The 21,129-nt window shown below is 38.8% G+C and overlaps 1 protein-coding gene across 1 annotated transcript in view; it reads right to left on the minus strand.

Moving 5' to 3' along the window:
• The window catches only part of LOC109471320 (tyrosine-protein phosphatase 10D-like), a 36,932-nt gene that overhangs the window by 596 nt on the left and 15,207 nt on the right, over positions 1-21,129 (minus strand). The window contains exons 11-12 of the mRNA XM_019770610.1: positions 1,726-1,810; positions 945-1,183 (exon numbers count right to left, since the gene is read on the minus strand). Of these exons, the coding sequence (XP_019626169.1) occupies positions 945-1,183; positions 1,726-1,810 (324 nt within the window). The remainder of the gene's footprint in view (positions 1-944; positions 1,184-1,725; positions 1,811-21,129) is intronic.

Here is a 21,129-nt window from a genome sequence, read left to right on the forward strand (position 1 = left end):
AAGAACTCGCGAACGGTATGTCGTATGACCACCAAATTTTCAGAGAATGGTGTACTAGTAAAAATTTATCATATCTACAATTTTTATGTCGTTATGACGTAATATGACGTCATTATGACGTCATTAATGTGATTTTATTGGCCAAAACCGTCTAAATAGGTTTTTCCCTGAAAACCTCCCTGGTATACAACATAACTTTACCAAAAGTGTTTATGACAGAATATTAGTGTGTACTAAGTCTTATGTTGCCCATAGCAACACCGGTGACGTCATAAAATGACGTCATGCATATTTAAGATATCCGCCATCTTGGATCATCAATCTTGAATTTTCAAAAATATTTTTTTTTCATGATAAAGCCTAAAATACATTGTAAACATACTAAACACCTTCATTCAAACCTTTTTTGTAAAAAGAAATGGAAGTATTGATGAAATTTTAATGAAAATAACCCGTATATACCTGTTCTAATGATATGGTCCGCCATCTTGGATTTTGGCCAATGACGTCATCAAATTAGCATAAATTATGCCTATTTAATGATAAAATTTACATAAAATTATATGGGATGTTATTAATATTAGAAACCATGAGTAACTTGACATAAAACCCATAAAATTCTATTGTTGAAACAAAAAGTACTAAATTTAGCAAAAAATGCCTGTCAGAAACCCGTTGCCATGGCAACACAAAAAATTATTATCTTATTACAATGATAGAGAATTGTTGCCAACAATATTTTAGGAAAAGTCACCAAGTTTGGTCGTTCTACGGCTAGCCGTTCAGACGCTAGGTGACATCAAAGTTGCCGCGGGCACTTTTAGCCCCCCCCCCCGGTCTAGGTAGGGTTAATTAAAGAAATGAGTGGACGCTTTGACCAATCCTTCCATGGGTAAACATTGTTTTTAACGGGGGAGGTACAGTAGTCAATTGACATATTTTACCTGTTATTTCATCTGTTCCTGGAGGAACGTAAAACCCAAATAATTCCTGGAAGCTTCTCCAAATATAATCAGCCAGTTCTTGGTCATGTTCATCGGCAATGTAGGCACCAGAAGCGATGGCATCACAGATGATGGTTACCAGGAAGTTGACAAGTAGTATAAAGATGAGTATCATGAAAAATGTGAAGAAGATCGGGCCAACATATTTGTTCGATCCTAAGATTTCCTCCACAGAGAAACTGAAAAACATTACCAATTACTTAAACCGCTGAAAGACATGTTGCTGTTATACAAAACATTTACGAACAATAACCTTGATATTCACACTAAGGATTTTTGTTTCAATAATGATGCTGTGTCTAGGTCCACGGTACGCCATGTTATTGGCATAATATTTATATCAATCCATGTTACTTCACGTATAGCCAGAGCAAGGCAGTGAGCATTTCTTACAGTACCATTGTTACAATCCCCATTCTTTTTCTGCGGTAACATGTCTTTGGGTCGATTCTAAGAAAATAAACAACAGTATAAAACGTGTTGACGTCACTTTAAAGAGGCCACGTGACAAGATTTACTGGGTCAGTCTACTGAGGAAGACCAGAGTGACTGGTCGAAAGCTCTAGGTGAGAGATTTTTTTGTGTTGAATCAAAAGTTTTAACTTTAAACAGTATAAAACGTATGTATATGTATACGAAATGCAAATGTATATAGTAAGACGAATGGCTAGTAAATATCCGCTATATTATGCTTCGTGAAGAAAGCAATTTTATTTCTTACCTTCCCAACAACATCTGCAATAACGCAAATGTTGTTTGTAACATATTGCTGTATGCCTTCATGTGGGTCCCAAACACCAGCGTCCCTGCGCACAATGGGAAAGGACATTAAATGTTTGTCCGTAACAAACTACATATCTGCCAATCAATATGAAAAGAAACTGTGTATTGTGAGCCACTACTAGCTGACACAGACAATCATTGCTATGGCTTTTTGTAGCGTTTATTATTCTTATGGCATATCGGGTATATGTTGCGCTGTCGTCACAAGAACCAAACATGTGTTGCGCCATAACAAAATCCCCCCAGATCATTAAACAAGCTAGTGTCTAAGCTATCTGGTAAATCTTACATTTGGAAAGTGATACTTTCTGATTCTAAAGCAATTTTTTGCCAACAAGTTGTAATGTGATTGTACATTCTACGCGGGTCTGGCAACTTGTTCAAAGAACTTCAAAGAACTCAATGTACTTTCATCAAGAAAATTAAGTGTCTGTTTCATCTTTATTCGGTTCATGCTCAAAGCACAGTTCGGTATAGTCCATGCGTATCCACAACCAGGTCTGGAGCAAATCTTCGTTCATTTCTTGGATGCTTAGGGACAATCTAGACCCGTGTCTGATTTTAATCCTAAAGCAGTCACGTATAGAACTAGATAGGCGTGGTTCTGGATACAATAGTGTTGTGTTTAAGACCTCTTACCTGAGCAGCTGAAAGCCATGAAGGCTATAGCGCTGACGATTGAGAAGCCGATCAGGTCGTTCTTCATGACACCCGGCAGGGCGATGAAACTGGCGATGGTCTTGCTGAAGCGGACGACTCGGAGTAACGTCAGTGTAGTGATGAACACTACCAAGGCCAGCACGGTCTTGAAAGTTTCATCCCACCAGAACGTGGAGCTAAAGTCGACAAACCTGTCTATTCCCAATTCACCTACAAAAGAAGGCAAAGGTTGTTCTTATTAAACATAGTGTTTATCCATTCAAGCTCCCTGATTTCACGAAAGCTGTTCATAAAGATCGTTATATTTTACATACCCTTTTGTAGCCGATCAAAAGCTACAGAACTTTAAAACACGTTTAAAGCACATTTAATTTGCAAAATTCGATACGCCATTTACCCGTTGCTTCAACCAATTCTGCCAGAGCGGCAGATGCTGAGTGGTACCTCATTCCAAAGATGAAGATGGCAGCTGCAGATCCAATTATACTCGCTAGGGATAAGATGTTCCAAATCGAACTGAAAAACTTTCTTCCCATTTTTTTCATGTTCATAGCTTCTTTGACAACATTAACAACAAACAGCAAAATAAACGGGATGTAGAAAAACAACATCAAATAATCATGGGCATTTTCGAACTGAAAGAGCCTGTGTGTTTCCACAGTTGCAGATGTAGACAGATGACCGATATCCTCCTGTTGTACGGTCAGTCTCAGACTGCTGAACAGTTTTGTGGCTGGGTAGTACAAAGATAACTCCAGAACAACATAGTCTGTGTATCTGTCGATCCACCTGGCATTCTTAAGATTCGTGAAGAGTGTTGTTGCTGTTGACTTTTCCACATTTAAAAGTAGTATGGAGAATCTTGTGGTACAAGCTGGGTTGTATGACACACCGCTGGTACCATTGAACTGCCAACAAGCAGATGTGTTGTTTGGAGTTGCAATGATCCAGCCAGTGTCGGGATGTTCTGTTGCAATAGCGTCTGCATCGAATACAAAATATTGTTTTAGCACAGGCAAAAATAATTTCTTTCTAAATGCTTTTGTGTACCTGTAGTGCTTATCCAATACGTAGAGGCATCTAATACATGCTGTTTGATGCAATGTACAAAAGACAAAAAGTGTCATTGTGGTAGTGATAATCATATAGTAGTAATTATAATGGAGAAAATATGAAAAATGAACAAAATAGCAAATAAACTCACTTCATTTTTTCATTATCAAATCGTCTAAGACGAATATAAAAGCGCTGTCAAAACATACCAATACCCCCATACCCAAAAATAATTCTGATATTTTATACTTTCTTATGAGCCAATTGTTATTGAATATGAAAGTTCTTTTTTTACAATCTTGGTTTACAACAGCTGCTGTTTTAATGACCGTTTGTATTCTTCATCAGAGCAATTATAAATGGCTTGCTGTGCACTAGAGCAGGGTGTTACTTATTTACTGTGCACTTAAGCCTCTGCAAATGAGGTCCCAAATGCGAAGAGGTTGTAAAACACCTTTATTTTAATATTAAATAATGCTAACTACTAAGAACTAAGCACACAGTTAAAGTATGTTTTACATCCATAAGTAACGTGAGCCTAAAGGAATCATGTACGAACAGACTAACCATAACCACACATGACATGGGTACATGTATATCAAATAAAACATTAGTCAAACAAAATATAGTATATAAACTTGTACATATTAATACCCCCTTAATTGGTTCTTTTCAATATTACTTTTTCTTGTACCATCAAGGGATTAAGTTTGTTTTAAAGAATACATCTAACAATATATAATTGATTTAACTTAAGTAAAAGATTTACAGATCGCACCTGGCATATATCTGTGTTGAGTGAGGAGTGGGGGGCCGACTCTGAAGGCTTCAGTATAAAGTGGAAACTGTCTGTCCAAGTACTTCATCTTCCACCCATTGTACCAGAACGACGGGTACAAAACAGGCAGGAGGATCTCCTCACTCCATGTCCAAAACTCGTCAGCAGTGCTGATCTGTGGCAAACCAAACGCAGAGGATGGTGTATTCATTGGATCACAACTTAGACCATGAATAAAGTATTAAAAAACGGTTTTACTTTAAGTAAGTATCGAAATTTCCTCTTAAAAAATTCAGTAAATAGTTACTCTTGAATCTAATTATTCCGTCCATTTTTTTGGTCTTATTTTTTGTATGTTATTAATTCTGAAGTGACTAGGAGGAACTTGTGTTTTACTTGATTGGAAGGGTTTTGAACCGGTATACTCTGTCGTGGAAGGTAGCCCACAATGGGTTCACGGTAACAGTAGGCTCTACATTGATCATAAGCTAACAGTAACATTGAATTTATCATCAAACATATTGGAAGTTTTAGGACTATGTTACCACAAGGTACAGAAAGTTCAGCACTTCAAGTTGTCTAGGAAACGTTGAACAGTTGAGGGGATCATTTATTATCTCGCGTTCAGGCTTGAACTTGTGGTTTATTGGAGAAAAGTAACCGAATTGAATCAAAGTTCCACTTTGTGAAATTCTTCTACCCGCTTTCGTATTGTATTTGTTAAGGCAGCTAATGTTGTTTCTTCCATACTTCCATGTTGAATCCTATAGTTCTCTTCATAACAATATGTGATTATGATATACATGAAATTACCTACCGAGGTGCAATCTTCCAGAAGTGTGCCAGACAACGTTTGCGATGCGTAGAAAGCAGTCTGGTCTTTATCGTGATGGCTGATGAAGAACAGAATCACAACAAACAGAAACAGCAGAATGAACTCCTTCAGCACGTTGAAGAATTTCCGCCGTTGTTCATGTTTCATTTTTATTTTCCCGGGGCATGCGGGAACGGGCGGATTGAACTTCTGTGGAGCTGAAAAATTATGTTCATAAGTATATTAATTTATTGTGACGAATGTATTCTTTTCGCAAGGTTTGTTTTTGGTAATACTGGTTGATGGTATGATGGTATGTTTTGTTTTAGAAGTGAATGGATAGAAATTAGCTTTCATTTATTGGCCCGGTTTTGAATCTTGGGTTAAAGATGCTCTTGCTTTAAAGATGTGGTCGCCTAATGTATACTATGCTTTTATACCAAAGTAAGTCTGTCATACAATTGCATTATATCTTTTTATTTGATTTGCATTATATAATCAATGAACGCAAGCTACATCTACTTGCCGGACGTTTCAAATCTCTTGAATGTCTGCTATTTGCCACAGAACGTCATTGGTTGCTATTTAAAAAAAGAATGCGCAAGCAGGCTTCCAGAACTTTCCGTATTTTCCAAAATTGTTTTCCATTCCAAATCACGTTTTTAAACCATACCTAACATAATAATCTCTAAGGTGTCACACTAGTTTACCTTTCTGTCGCAAAAGGTACCCTTGGAGCTCCTGTTTCTTGATAATGTACGTCCTCTGTTTGTTAGATGATGTCTTACTACAAACCAATGCAAACATAGCCGCTAGAAGAAGTATCTGTGGGTACAAAATTATAAGCTCACCATTAGTCAAGTTTAACAGGTACTGGTGTAACGAAGCTGAGCGACGGAAATTAGTCCAGGTGTAAAACGCATGCAAACGTTACCTTGCTACGATGCTTGACAAACCAAACGACAAGAAGAATGTTTTGAGCCAGGCTTCACTCTTCTCTCTACCCCAGTCCAGACTGTACAGGATCACAAAGAACGACGAGACGACAGAAACCATCACCACGAGCACCCATGCCAAGTACTTTGACCAACGGGATAGGCGATCTCTAGATAACCCTAGGGGGGGTAAAAAATGGGGGTTACATTTCCTTAATCCTACCTGGACCGGGGGGGGCTAAAAAGTGCCCGCGGCAACTTTGATGTCACCTAGCGTCTGAACGGCTAGCCGTAGAACGGCCAAACTTGGTGACTTTTCCTAGAATATTGTTGGCATCAATTCTCTATCATTGGAATAAGATAATAATTTTTTGTGTTGCCATGGCAACGGGTTTCTGACAGGCATTTTTTGCTAAATTTAGTACTTTTTGTTTCAACAATAGAATTTTATGGGTTTTATGTCAAGTTACTCATGGTTTCTAATATTAATAACATCCCATATAATTTTATGTAAATTTTTTCATTAAATATACATAATTTATGCTAATTTGATAACGTCATTGGCCAAAATTTAAGATGGCGGACCATATCATTAGAACAGGTATATACAGGTTATTTTCATTAAGATTTAATCAACACTTCCATTTCTTGTTCCAAAAAGAGTTTAAATGAAGGTCTTTAGTATGTTTACAATGTATTTTAGGCTTTATCATGAAAAAAACCCAAGTATTTTTGAAAATTCAAGATTGATGATCCAAGATGGCGGATATCTTAAATATGCATGACGTCATTTTATGACGTCACCGGTGTTGCTATGGGCAACATAACACAGTACACCCTAATATTCTGTCATAAACACTTTTGGTACAGTTATGTTGAATAACATTTAGTTTTCAGGGAAAAACCTATTTTGACGGTTTTGGCCAATAAAATCCCATTAATGACGTCATAATGACGTCATATTGCGTCATAACGACATAAGAATTGTAGATATGATAAATTTTCACTAGTACACCATTCTCGAAAAATTTGGTGATCATACGACATATTGTTCGCGAGTTCCCCCCCCCCCGGTCCCCCCATGTCAAAAAAAGCCCGGTCTAGGTAGGGTTAAAAGAGGTCTAGAAACACAAGCTTTTGCCAAGTAAAACATGCGGTTTTACGCAGTTATCCATGATGCCATGTTAATTACAAACATATATTCATTTATGTATTGATGCGCTTGTTTCAAAATCCATTTAGCGGAGATGAAGATGTTACCCGCGCTGAGACCTCCATCTGCATTTCGTAACTTTACTATTCCAACATCAGGCAAAACAAGTGCTTTTACAAAAAGCTGGCATTTCTGCGTGCTAACAGTGTAATATTTGTTCATCTTACATACGCAACCCTCCATCTGCTAGAAAATAACTTTATAAGTATGCCACTCTACATCTGCTTGAAGATGACTCAATAGTCAGATCATGGATGCCACAAACATCTGCTTGGAGATAAGTCTTACATTTACCACCGTACATGTGCTTGGAAATGATTATAGATATGTTCCTCTACATCTACTTTGAGATCAATGATGCTGCACATATACCACCCTAGACATGAATAAGCTAAAGAATGGAGTAGAGTAAATATTTTGATTTGAGTTCTGCTTTCAGTGACATTTAGAATTTTAAAACTTATTACTGGATAGACGCGCACACAACAAGAAACATAAAATGTGTTTGCAACTTGTTCAGCAATCTGTCACGTTTGAGTACCAACTACCCTGCCCGTGTAAAGAATGCTATAAAGATACACCTATTTACACGGTTGTTTGGGAAAAAATTATTGTAGCATATTCTCAACCAAATGTCAGTCTTTTGTCCCCAAAGATTATTACACGATTCCGTCAGAAATTACTTATATTTGTATTTCAATACGTTATGTTTACTGATGCTGCCTGTCACTTAACGTCCATATGCTGAAAGTATGAAGCCCGAGTTAGTTACAAATACAGAATTATAGCATTTTCCTATTGATTATGAAAATATGGTTTACATTTTAATGATCAACAGCTGCCCATGTTCTTTTCATTCTCATTTAAATGTTCACCTGTTTGAACAGTTTTATCAATGTGCAAAGCACATTTTAGAATTTCCTTATAATTATGTAGTTTAAATCATGATTAATTTTGCAAAAGTGTCTTAAAGGCACTCTATGTAGTTTTTTGCGCAAAAATTTGGAATATTCTAATTATACTAAATTTCAGTGTTATTAACAGTTACTATCACTTTTCAATACATTTGTGTCATTATTTCACATTTTTTACGTATATTAAGATATAGCCTCCTTAGAAAAACACTCATATCTTTCACATGAGGTCTGGTGGAATATAATCATCAACTTGGAGTATTTTGTTGGGCATGAATAAACTGTGGTCATTCTCTTCTTCGCAAGCTCCGAAGAGAACTATGTTTCCCGTCTATTTCACAGACAAACACACACAATTAGGGTAGTGAGCTCACCGTCACCTCAGTACGGTCGGGCATTTATTGCAATTGGCTCCTTAACTCAGTAACACCATTACTCTTTACACATTGTAGCTCTCATAGCATGTACATACTTATACAGGAGCCTAATACAACAACAACAAGTCATGTGCTGCGGGCTGGCGACCTATTTTACCCTGGTTGCCAAATGTTTAGCCAAAGTCGGGCTGGTCGGTTAAACCAAGGCTCTGTCCAGCGGATGTTTAACGCATCCTGACTTGTAACAAACTTCTAAACGGTGAAGTTCAAAAGCTCATCTGCGTGAACAAGGTTGAAACATCCTGGCTAAGCAAATGATGCGCTACAGGTACACCTGAATAACTACTGACCTTCGTAAGTAATGTGGTTCAAAATACGACAATAACACAATTCTGGAGTATATCAGAGGTACAGCTACACAACATACTGAGTACAGCAAATGGCCACAATGTGACTGTGAACGCTAGCAAGGCAGGTATCTTGCAGAGAAGGGACAACATGAAGGTTATGTAACAACTGATTACGTACGCTATGTCGCAGGTACAATTGAGGATAACGTACAGTGCTATGACGAAATGTACGAGTCTAGATAAGTCAGTAAGAGATGAGATGAGATGAGAAAACATAACTAACGTTCTAGAATCCAGGTGTTCTCGAGTTAGTCATGGGGGGGTTGGGCGGGAATGTGACCGTACAGAGAAAGGTTGAGCCACGAATGACCCTTACGAGGGTAGGGAGGAAGGGTCAGAGGGTAAAGGGGCGGAATAATTAGTATCAGGGTAGGGGTCACGTGATTGTCTGTTCAGCCGACGGGAAACGAGATTTCTCTTCTTCGCAAGCTCCGAAGAGAACTATGTTTCCCGTCTATTTCACAGACAAACACACACAATTAGGGTAGTGAGCTCACCGTCACGATGCAAAAGGATAGTCTCTGTGTATACCCTTGTACACAGAGAGACAACATGACCGGGAGGGAAAGGATGATGATGAGGTGGGAGAACCGGCTGGGCTAGCCTAAATATGATAAATGTAAAGTACTGGAGTAACGGAACTGGTTCGATAATAAAAAGACAGTCTCTTCACAACAAGGGAGTCATACGTGTAAGGAAGCAACATGTAGGATTAACACGCAGCTGTAAGTTCATGTTCAGAGTCACGGAAGTACAACTGATAACGACTTCAGGTGGTAACGACTCCTGGCGATGACGACTGGCGGTAACGACTGAGTTCGAAGTGTTCAAGAGGTCATGTCCGTTCTGTGCGCTTGCACAAGACGAGCTACAATCTGCCTTAGTCACAAGTTCAAGTATACAAGATGATTCAGTCCTGACTGGAGCGATGAACCGCACAGCATCAGTCCCAGGTCCACACGTATGGCTGCCACTGCAGGTTACGCTTCGCTGAACCAAGGTCACGATGAAACATAAAGTACTACGAAGCAGTCCGGTCATGCTGGTTCGTCCATTAAACTCGACGGGGAAAAGTCCAGCGTCCCGCATGCAGTGATCCACGCTAGGGTCCCTTAGTCCTACCTCGACAAGGTGTCAACGCGTCTACACGAGGAAAGGAATGTCCGTTAGAACTTCACGTTCGTCAACGCGGCGGAAGGAACTTCGTGGTGGAACTTACGTTCACCCACACTTGGGTGCAACTACTGGTGGAAATGCTCCTTCATCCACACGGGGGAACGGGTAGAACTTCACGTTCGACTTCCGGAGAAATCTGACGCTCACGGGACTCTAGTGAACTCAAGTTCACCCGCACGGGGGGTTGAACTTCGATGGGACTTACGTTCACCCGCACGGGGGTTGGACTTCGATGGGACTTACGTTCACCCGCACGGGGGGTTGAACTTCGATGGGACTTACGTTCACCCGCACGGGGGGTTGAACTTGATGGGACTTACGTTCACCCGCACAGGGGGTGGAACTTCCCATGTATCAACAAATGTGTCCACAGGGGGGAATATACATTCACATAGCCATGTGACGAGGAGCACACGGGGCACACATCGCAATTCAACGTCACACACATAACGTTACTAGTAACCTTTCAGGACATGGGGTAGGGGGGTAAAGGCAAAATGTGGGAGGAAGGATGGGGTGGGGGGATAGAACAAGGAGGGGTAGGGACTGAGGAGGAGGGCGTTCCCAGGAACATGCCATGCCAGACTGGAATCTGCGAATAAGGAAGCAATCAGGTCGTCAAAACAGCTTCAGACCGGTGGTGGTAGATCATAAGAGAGAGCTGTAATGTGTAAACAGCTTTTCGTAAGGCGGCAACATTGAACAACTGTCTTGTCGGCGACCGGAAGGACATCGCGTCACTATGTACTATTCGCAAAAGGGGGAAGCATAATTAGACTTAGTTCCTCCCGTGTGCAGCAGACTAGTCGTAAAAGGGAGAGACATAATTACTAGTAATACGTGAAGAAATTCGGCACAACTGCGTCTACGCGGTGGTCTACGAGATCGAAAAAAAAAACGATGAGATCAATGCGTTCAATGCAAAAAACAAAGCAGAGTGTACAAACACAAGAACGACTTGCTACTACTTCATGTACTAGCATATGCGTATGAAGGGGGGGGGGTGAGTCATGTGCACATGTCAAAATCTAGGGTGGGAGTTGGATAGTAGGGGGAAACGGGGTCGGGGGTCGGTCGGGGGTGGATGGGAAGGAAAAACAAGGCGAGGTGAGGGCATGAGAGGTAGGTTCCGAGGTAAGGATCATATACAACGTGGACGCACCAGACATGTAGTGAGAAACCAATCAAACAGTCAGGACAGACCATCAGACAACAAATGCTGGAAGAGTGAGTGTAGGAAACTGTGAATCACGTGGGAGTAGGGTAATAACTGATCTAGCCAACCAGTCTATCAGTATCAAAACAAAAACAAAAGAAACACTACTTCCACTCCGTCGGTACAGAAGGACCAAGGTAAACATCTGGAATGTACGAGCAAGGTCTGTTGGTAAACTGGACGAGTTCCTACTAGTAGATTGCCGAACTAAAAAGGTTATACAACAGTCCATGTGTCACAGTACGAAGAGGTTTGTAACCGATCAAGGATGGATACTATATACGGGAAGAAAGTCAGGAAAATTTATGGTTAATCACGATGTTGTAGCCTGGAATCCTGAATGCAGAGCGGAGGGACGGAGCGGAGACACAGCGTTCACGGATGGATTCCAGGCTAGAGGGTTAGGGGTGGAAGGGAAAATTACGTTCATAACATCACAGCGTTCCCACGGGTGGGTGGTCTGGAAGAGAAAGGCTAGGCGGTCAATTGTAACAGGCAGGAAGGAGGGTATAGCCTGGCTGTCATTAACGCAGCAGGAGGTGAGGAAGTGCGCTGTCCTCGAGTGACACCTCGTGGTGGGAACGTCTCTGTTGAAGGAAGAATGTGTAAATAGCCAGAGCGCAAACTAGGAAAAGCAAGAAAATTAGAAGCGTTACTAGAGTAGTACACATGCAGGATCACGCGCAAGGAGATCTATGAACGCCCATGATGCAGCAACCTCCTGTGGTAAAAATAAGCAGCAGTATTATAAAACCGGTTACGATAGTACATTAAACGAGAAGACAACAAAATACAGACAACGGGGGGAACATGGAAAGGAGTGGGGAGAACCTGCTACAGAACTTCCAATGTCAGGCGGGCGGGTGGTCTGGTCTGCCGAGGCGATGGGGACTTGGCGCAAAATCCGTGGAACAGACGATCGATGTGAAGAAACGCGACGAAACTGTAGCACAGGGGCGCGCAGAAACCGGTTGAGCCGCTGGACGCACATAACGGAGGTAGGTCTGGTGTAGAGGTCAAGATCCATGGCGGAATAATCAACTCACGTGGAACGCGAACGTCTACACAAAGAAGACGGGAGAGACGGGAATCCACACGAGCAGAAGTACAGGGTGAAGTAATCCAGTGACCAGCGGAAGAACCCGGGGGGAAATACGTAACTACACACGCTTGGGACAAATGTGATCGGGAGCCAAACAAATGTGACCGTACAGAGAAAGGTTGAGCCACGAATGACCCTTACGAGGGTAGGGAGGAAGGGTCAGAGGGTAAAGGGGCGGAATAATTAGTATCAGGGTAGGGGTCACGTGATTGTCTGTTCAGCCGACGGGAAACGAGATTTATCCCTTCAAAAGAGATAAAAAAAATCTGGTAAACGGTTAGGTATTTCAGAAACTGGTAAGCTATCAACTGACACCCCACTGGGATGTAGGTCAAACCACTAGCAGTGGACAATACAATGTACCATATGTGCGGTTTGGCCAGAGGTTGTATAGAAGATCATTCACAGTTTTCTAAGCTTCTAAGGAGCAAGGATGTTGTATTTTTTGTTGAGGAGTATGATTTTGGAATACTAAAGGGTTAAGTCAATGTACTATGTAAAGAAAAGAATGAAAAATATACTTTTTGTATTGTCAAAAAACTACATAGAGTGCCTTTAAAAGCCTTATTTCATAAGACATTTTTAATCCGGTAATTTGCCTTGCTTTGTTACTAGGAATTAGCGATTTTGCTGTTCTGTTTTTGCGCAGATAATCATATTCTTATTGGACTGACAGACAAATAGAGAGGGAGAGATTTGATTTAACCACCGAAAAATACTACCGGTATCATTATTTATCACTAGTGAGCTTATGATATCGATATCGTGGACTTAACGATAATGATAAATAAAATTGTATGTTAATAAATTAAACAATAATAATAAATGTGAAATGGATCATTAAATACCGTATTTAGAGGTTTGTTGGATTTCTGGAACCCCGATGGACGTCGGTGCCTCTACACGAAAGAGTTTAGCAGGTAGCAGGGCAACAGGCACAACCATAACAGAAGTCATAAGGCTCGCATACAGCTCCTGATTTTTAAATTACAAAGACTCTGTTAATCATTTGGCACTGCATGTATGTATTGGACTGAGTATGCATACCTTCCTTATGCACCATAATGCATGAAGTAACGCGTCATACATGGTATCTTTGGAAATCTAAGACGATTTTCAAATCATTAGCTATTCTTCAGCAAAACATATTACAAAGGCCCATTTTTAAACATACCATTCAATTTTTTTTGTTATAACTTTGTACACAAAATTTTCATTTTCATTTAATAACATATAATTTATGTCACTTTAGGCAACAAAATGATCATGATATAACGTTCTGGACATCTATCAACCGTCTAATAAAAACAACATTTAATGATTATTAAAAAATACTTCAGGATAACATGTATAAATAATTTTAACAGAATGAAATTGGTATTTTGTGAGAACGATATAACAATACAGGGTATCAATTATATCCTTTTCTTAACCCTACCTAGACCGGGCTTTTTTTGACATGGGGGGACCGGGGGGCTCTTTTGACCCCCCCTAAGAACTCGCGAACGGTATGTCGTATGACCACCAAATTTTCAGAGAATGGTGTACTAGTGACAATTTATCATATCTACAATTTTTATGTCGTTATGACGTAATATGACGTCATTATGACGTCATTAATGTGATTTTATTGGCCAAAACCGTCTAAATAGGTTTTTCCCTGAAAAACCTCCCTGGTATACAACATAACTTTACCAAAAGTGTTTATGACAGAATATTAGTGTGTACTAAGTCTTATGTTGGCCATAGCAACACCGGTACCGTCATAAAATGACGTCATGCATATTTAAGATATCCGCCATCTTGGATCATCAATCTTGAATTTTCAAAAATAGTTTTTTTTTCATGATAAAGCCTAAAATACATTGTAAACATACTAAACACCTTCATTCAAACCTTTTTTTGTAAAAAGAAATGGGAGTATTGATGAAATTTTAATAATGAAAATAACCCGTATATATACCTGTTCTAATGATATGGTCCGCCATCTTGGATTTTGGCCAATGACGTCATCAAATTAGCATAATTTATGCATATTTAATGACAAAATTTACATAAAATTATATGGGATGTTATTAATATTAGAAACCATGAGTAACTTGACATAAAACCCATAAAATTCTATTGTTGAAACAAAAAGTACTAAATTTAGCAAAAAATGCCTGTCAGAAACCCGTTGCCATGGCTACACAAAAAATTATTATTTTATTCCAATGATAGAGAATTGTTGCCAACAATATTTTAGGAAAAGTCACCAAGTTTGGTCGTTCTACGGCTAGCCGTTCAGACGCTAGGTGACATCAAAGTTGCCGCGGGCACTTTTAGCCCCCCCCCCCCCGGTCTAGGTAGGGTTAAAATAGCAGATTGGTAATTGCCAAGAGTGAAAAAAAGGCCTTACTTTCAGAGTGATATGAATAAATCCCAAGTCATAGACTGTTTCTGTGTCCACAAAGCCATCTTCGCTCTTGTACCACATGGCGTTAGACAGCATAATGGTGCTGAAGACAGCACAGCAACAGGAGAGACGTTCTGACCTTGTAAAGCCGGATCCTGGAAATAAAATAAAAATAACCTCTTTGAAATATTACATTATACATTAGATCTGATGTTGGCATCATTTACTTAGCTCAAGGCATATCTTTTATTGCAAAGACAAAGCAATTTACAGTCGGTAACGCGGTATTAACTGGCCACCATAGATCTGTCACAAAATAGTATATTGTAACGCTACAGAAATTCCAGGTTAATTTAAGTTTTTAAACTAATTTAAGTTTTTAAGACTTTATGGTAGGAAAATGTAAAGCGTTTTTTGTGTTATTGTAATAGCATTTACGGAAAAACAAAGAATATCGAATGACGTATTTCAATCAGGACTTACGCAGAAACTGTTAATGGATGTCGTCGGCTTCTTGAATTCCGCAATCCTTTCTTCTAATTTTTGGCTACTGGCAAATTGTTTTAAATTCAAGAACACTTCATTTCTGACTTGTTGATCTCCTGTCAATCTACCTCCACAACTACATGTTGTCGAACAAACATGAACAGAACCCCCAGCTCAGCCACGCAAAACAATATACTCCCGAACCCGGGCGGGAAATGAGGAAAAACTGAAAGACATCGTCGAATACCTTCGGGTGACACAAAAGAGGATATCCAGGAGTGTTGATCGTAGAAAATCCCGTGTGCGTTCTCCCGAAACAGGTTACTGAAGCATCCCAGTTCCTCATTTGTCGCGACAGATAAAACTTTCTGGATATGACAATCGCCTCGGACGTCCGACAGCCAGTCATAGCAAAAAAAGTGGTACCTAAAAAAAAGCAAACACACGAATATGCTTAAAGTAATAGTTACCTTCGCCAAGAAGGTTATGTTTTCAGTAGCGTTTGTGTGTGTGTGTGTTTGTGGTTTAGCAAGATAACTCGAGAAGCAGTGGATGGATTGGAATGAAACTTAGGTAGGTGGGTAGGTCTTCATGAGACATAAAAACGATTAGATTTTGGGCCCCCTGGCGGCTTTCCTAGGTACTGCAGCAGAACTTCCGGTTTTGATATCTCGTGATCTGGACATGCTAGGGTCACAAATTTTGGATGGCAAATAGCTCTTGGGATAGGAAAGAAGTGACATGAGTTTGGGTCCCCTAGCGGCTTTTTCTGGAACTGCAGGAGCATTTGTTGAAAAAATTTCGAAGGAGGATAACTCAAGAACCGGTTGACGGATTGTCGTGATTTTTGGTATGTAGGTAGTTGAAGTGATGCTTGACATAATCAAATGACAATTATGCAAATCAGGAGCTAATTTGCATAATTGATGAGGAAATTCTATAAATCTGCTTTGTTCGATGATAGAACCATGAAACACTTCTGACATCTACTTGAGAACGAGAAAAACATCTGAGGATATATATTATGTAAATGAGGACCTAATTTGCATAATCAATGGCAAATGTTTATAATTTCATAGTTGTACATGTAACTGCTGGGAATTCATACTTGCCACATTTGGAAGTTAAGTGAAGGTGAACATCAATAAACATAATTTATTTAAATCATGACCTCATTTGCATAATTTATGAGGCAGTGCTATAATATCTTTTTTGTTAAGGTAAGGCTGTCATTGGGTGGAGAATATGATCAACTGATATAATCCATGCAAATGAGGCGCTTATTTACAAAATCAATTATTAAAATTGTATAATGAATTCGTCATCCGCAAGGGTTAACATCATTTGGCGAAGGTATGAGATCGTGGAACTCTTGTTTAACATGTTTTAAAATCGACAAATTCCTTTTGACAAAAACAATCATTGCTAATCTTTCTTGTTGACGAAAAAAACAGATCCAAAGCCAAATGAATGGATTACATTAAAAAAAAGATATTTTGTTATTGTAGCCGTTTTAAAGGTGGTACGTGCGCCATTTAATTAGGATTACTAAAAAAAAATTGCAACGCAAACTACATAAACCCTATCTTTACTGGTCTTTTGGGGTATCTTTGGGACGGGGGGTTGCTCATTCACTTCCTCAAAACTCGATAACGGTATGTCATATGACCACCGATTTTGTATGATTAACCGGTAATTAATAATCATATAAACAATTTTGATATTATGACGTAATATGAGGTCATTATGGTGCCATTCATTTAGCCATTCATTTATTTCCTAAACCGTTTTTCTTGTAAAACCGAATGGTATACAACACAAGTTTAACAAAAAGTGCTCACGATAGAATATTAACGTCTACTTAACTGTATGTTGCCCATAGCAACACCACTGACGTCATAAAATGACGCTACGCATATCAACTATCCGCCATCTTGAACTATTAATATTAAATTTATAAAAATCATTGTTTTTCAAAAAGCCTAACAATACAATGGAAATAGACTAAAGGGGTTCATATAAACATTTTCTGTAAAAAAAATGGAGTTGGGTGAAATTAAAAAAAAAGATAGCCGGAAAAAACTGATTTAAGCATATGGTCCTCAATCTTGGATTTTGGACAATGACTTCACAGAATTAGCAAAAATTATGCATAAATATTGTCAAAATTATTTAGAATTACATAGTATGTTAGTGATATTAGAAATCCTGTGTAAATTAACCTAAAAGCCTAAAAAGTTTAAGTTAAAATCACTGATTTAAAAAAAATGCCTTTTAAAAACCCGTTTGCCATGGCAACACGAAAAATCTCAATTTATCTCACACTCTGAATTTGTTGTCACTTTAAGACCCCCCCCCCCCCAAGTCTAGAAAGGGTCAAAGAGTACTAGAGGTCACAACAAGGAAATGTCAATTGCCTAATCCTTAATTACATGTTCTCTGTTTGCAGGTCCTTTATTATTAGGTCCTTCAGAAACCACGATGCATCGTCACCACCACCAGCATTATCGTGCCAGATATGCAAACGTTCCAAGTCTCCTAGTGATGCTTTTAAAGGCATGATGAATTCACACGTGCCGCCTCGCAGCAAGACCTGCAAAAGATATTGAAGCGTATTTTTTTAACTCTAGATGTCCTATTACGGTTAACGTATAAAACTGTTTCCACTGCCGTTCTTAAGAACAACGACCTTGTTTTTTCTTGACAGAATTCGGAAGTTTTGGCGGCCGAGATGCCGGTTAGTCTATCTGTTTCTCTGAACAGAGTAGCTTGACTGTATGTGGGTGTGGAAAGGTTACAGTCAGAATGGCAGGATGAAATAAAAAGACACTGGAAACGGAGTAAAAGTGAATCCCCCAGGTTCTAATTGATTAAAAAATGGCCGACATAAAAAAAAAGAGATCGGGGAGTCATGGTTGAAAAAAAAGACTGGAAATCCAGCCTTGTTTGCTATAGGTCAGCTTCCAAAAATTAACCGTCGCTTACAAGAGGGGATCTGTAACTAGCGACAATAGTGATTTCGGGTTAATTTGCAATGTTTAGCTTTGTGGATTCCTCTTTGGGTAATATTGCAAATTTACTTAAAGTGTGAATTATTAGATTTTTGTATTTTTGGAATTCACAAACTTACTTCTCCGCTTGGGTTTATAATCTTGACCGCGGTTTTACTCTTTGATCCGAACACTTTGAACCCGATCCTCGCCGATGTTCCAGCACCAAACATGAGGCCAGTGTTAACGGTGATCTGGTATAGATAAGGGGCTGGCATCCTGTCCGGGGGGAGGACAGACAGCAATGGTAATGGCTTTTTATTGCCGGTCCCCGCTGTTTCAGTCACCTTTCCCTGTGAGAATGAAATATTAAATTTAGAAATATACCACATTAAACAATAATTGGGTTTAGAAAATACATTGCAATAACAAAATAATTGCAGATGTACCGAAATACCATACGGTTACATCACTGTAGTTTGATCTAGAAGTGTTTAATCATTTTATTATATTAAAGGCATGAGTGTAAACATTATTTCATTTGTTCACAATATGTACTCACACGAAGACGCCGAACGTCCACATTGAGTATAATCATCATTATGAAGTAGAGAGCCCACACGCTAATAACCGTGTAAAAAACGATGTTGTTGTCTTTGAGAATGTCGGGATCTTTAAAGATGTTGTCAAAATCAATGGAATTCGGAAGAAACTGCGATGAGCCACCAATCACAGCTTTTTGTTTGGGAATGTTGCAGCTGCATTTGATAGTACTAGCCGATGTATCCACATGGACCTAATGTCAAAAAGAAATGAAAAAAAAATTACTACCACATTAGAGGTATGGAATGGTATAACGCCATTGACTTTTTTATGAAATATGTGGGCCAAACGATAAATAACATCAGTCATAAATGTTGACTTATAATTTTCAGAATAATTATTTACTTTTTGGCATAAAGAATACTTTCAATACAGTTTAATTAAGCCAACATGCTGACAGAAAAATGGCAAAGAAGTTTGGGTTTTGGGGCCATTTTTCATACCAACAACATGTTAGGACTGCTACGTACCAAATTCACAGTATGGAAGACTTAATTTCTCTTTTATTTCTACGTGTTTGTCCTTATATAGATAGAAACTAATCTTTGCTTTTTAGACTTTGGAGCAACATATTTAACAGGTACGCAATCTATCTAGACACCAAACTTAATGAAACAAAATATTAGCTGAAAGCAAATTTCAACCATTTATGGAGCAAGGGAAGACGTTAATCCTCGCCCATTCCCTGAAAAATCAGTGGCAAAAATAAAAAAAAATAAAATAAACTACTCCAAAAACGTTAATATTAACTTAATACCCAAAACACCTATCTATCTCTTGGTTTAACATTAAAAAACATCATTTTTGCCATTACGTATAGAACGGTATGGTGATGATTCTTACCTCATCCCACCTGGTCAACACATGATTGTAATGGTAAAGACATTAATACACATTATTTCAATGATATGGATATGGACACCGAATCAAAGTTCTAATGTAATGATCTCACCCCACAGTCGGTGTCTTGCGATTCCTCTAATGTATAATCCCGACTATTGCAGCTTGCTATGGATACTTGAAGTACGTAATCTTCGGGTGCGGCTGCTGTTTGCTGCATAATGTAAGACCCTAAAGAAATATCCAAAATCAGACATAAATGGCATTTTATATAAAAATCTGTGCAAACAAATTGCAGTAAATCATCAGTTAAACGGAAAAATCACATGGCTATATGATTAACCCTACCTAGACCGGGCTTTTTTGGACATGGGGGACCGGGGGGGGGGCGGCTCTTTTGACCCACCCCTAAGAACTCGCGAACGGTATGTCGTATGACCACCAAATTTTCAGAGAATGGTGTACTAGTGAAAATTTATCATATCTACAATTTTTATGTCGTTATGACGTAATATGACGTCATTATGACGTCATTAATGTGATTTTATTGGCCAAAACCGTCCAAATAGGTTTTTCCCTGAAAACTAAATGGTATTCAACATAACTGTACCAAAAGTGTTTATGACAGAAAATATTATGGTGTACTAAGTCTTATGTTGCCCATAGCAACACCGGTGACGTCATAAAATGACGTCATGCATATTTGATATATCCGCCATCTTGGATCATCAATCGTGAATTTTAAAAAATAGTTTTTTTTTCATGATAAAGCCTAAAATACATTGTAAACATACTAAAGACCTTCATTTAAACCTTTTTTGGAAAAAGAAATGGAAGTATTGATGAAATTTTAATGAAAATAACCTGTATATACCTGTTCTAATGATATGTAGTAATGATATGGTTCGCCATCTTGGATTTTGGCCAATGACTTCATCAAATTAGCATAAATTATGCATATTTAATGACAAAATTTACATAAAATTATATGGGACGTTATTGATATTAGAAACCATGAGTAACTTGACATAAAACCCATAAAATTCTATTGTTGAAACAAAAAGTACTAAATTTAGCAAAAAACGCCTGTCAGAAACCCGTTGCCATGGCAACACAAAAAATCATTATCTTATTCCAATGATAGAGAATTGTTGCCAACAATATTCTAGGAAAAGTCACGAAGTTTGGCCGTTCTACGGCTAGCCGTTCAGACGCTAGGTGACATCAAAGTTGCCGCGGGCACTTTTAGCCCCCCCCCTTCCCCGGTCTAGGTAGGGTTAACTATGTGGTGCATATGATGCTGTTACGTTATTGTAAAACTTTCTGTGATAGACAGATACAGTCGAACTAGCGCGTCTCTAGTTAACTAACTAGTATTTT

This window comes from Branchiostoma belcheri, unplaced genomic scaffold (genome assembly GCF_001625305.1).
Source record: "Branchiostoma belcheri isolate BF01 breed outbred unplaced genomic scaffold, Haploidv18h27 scaffold248, whole genome shotgun sequence".
NCBI lineage: Eukaryota > Metazoa > Chordata > Leptocardii > Amphioxiformes > Branchiostomatidae > Branchiostoma > Branchiostoma belcheri.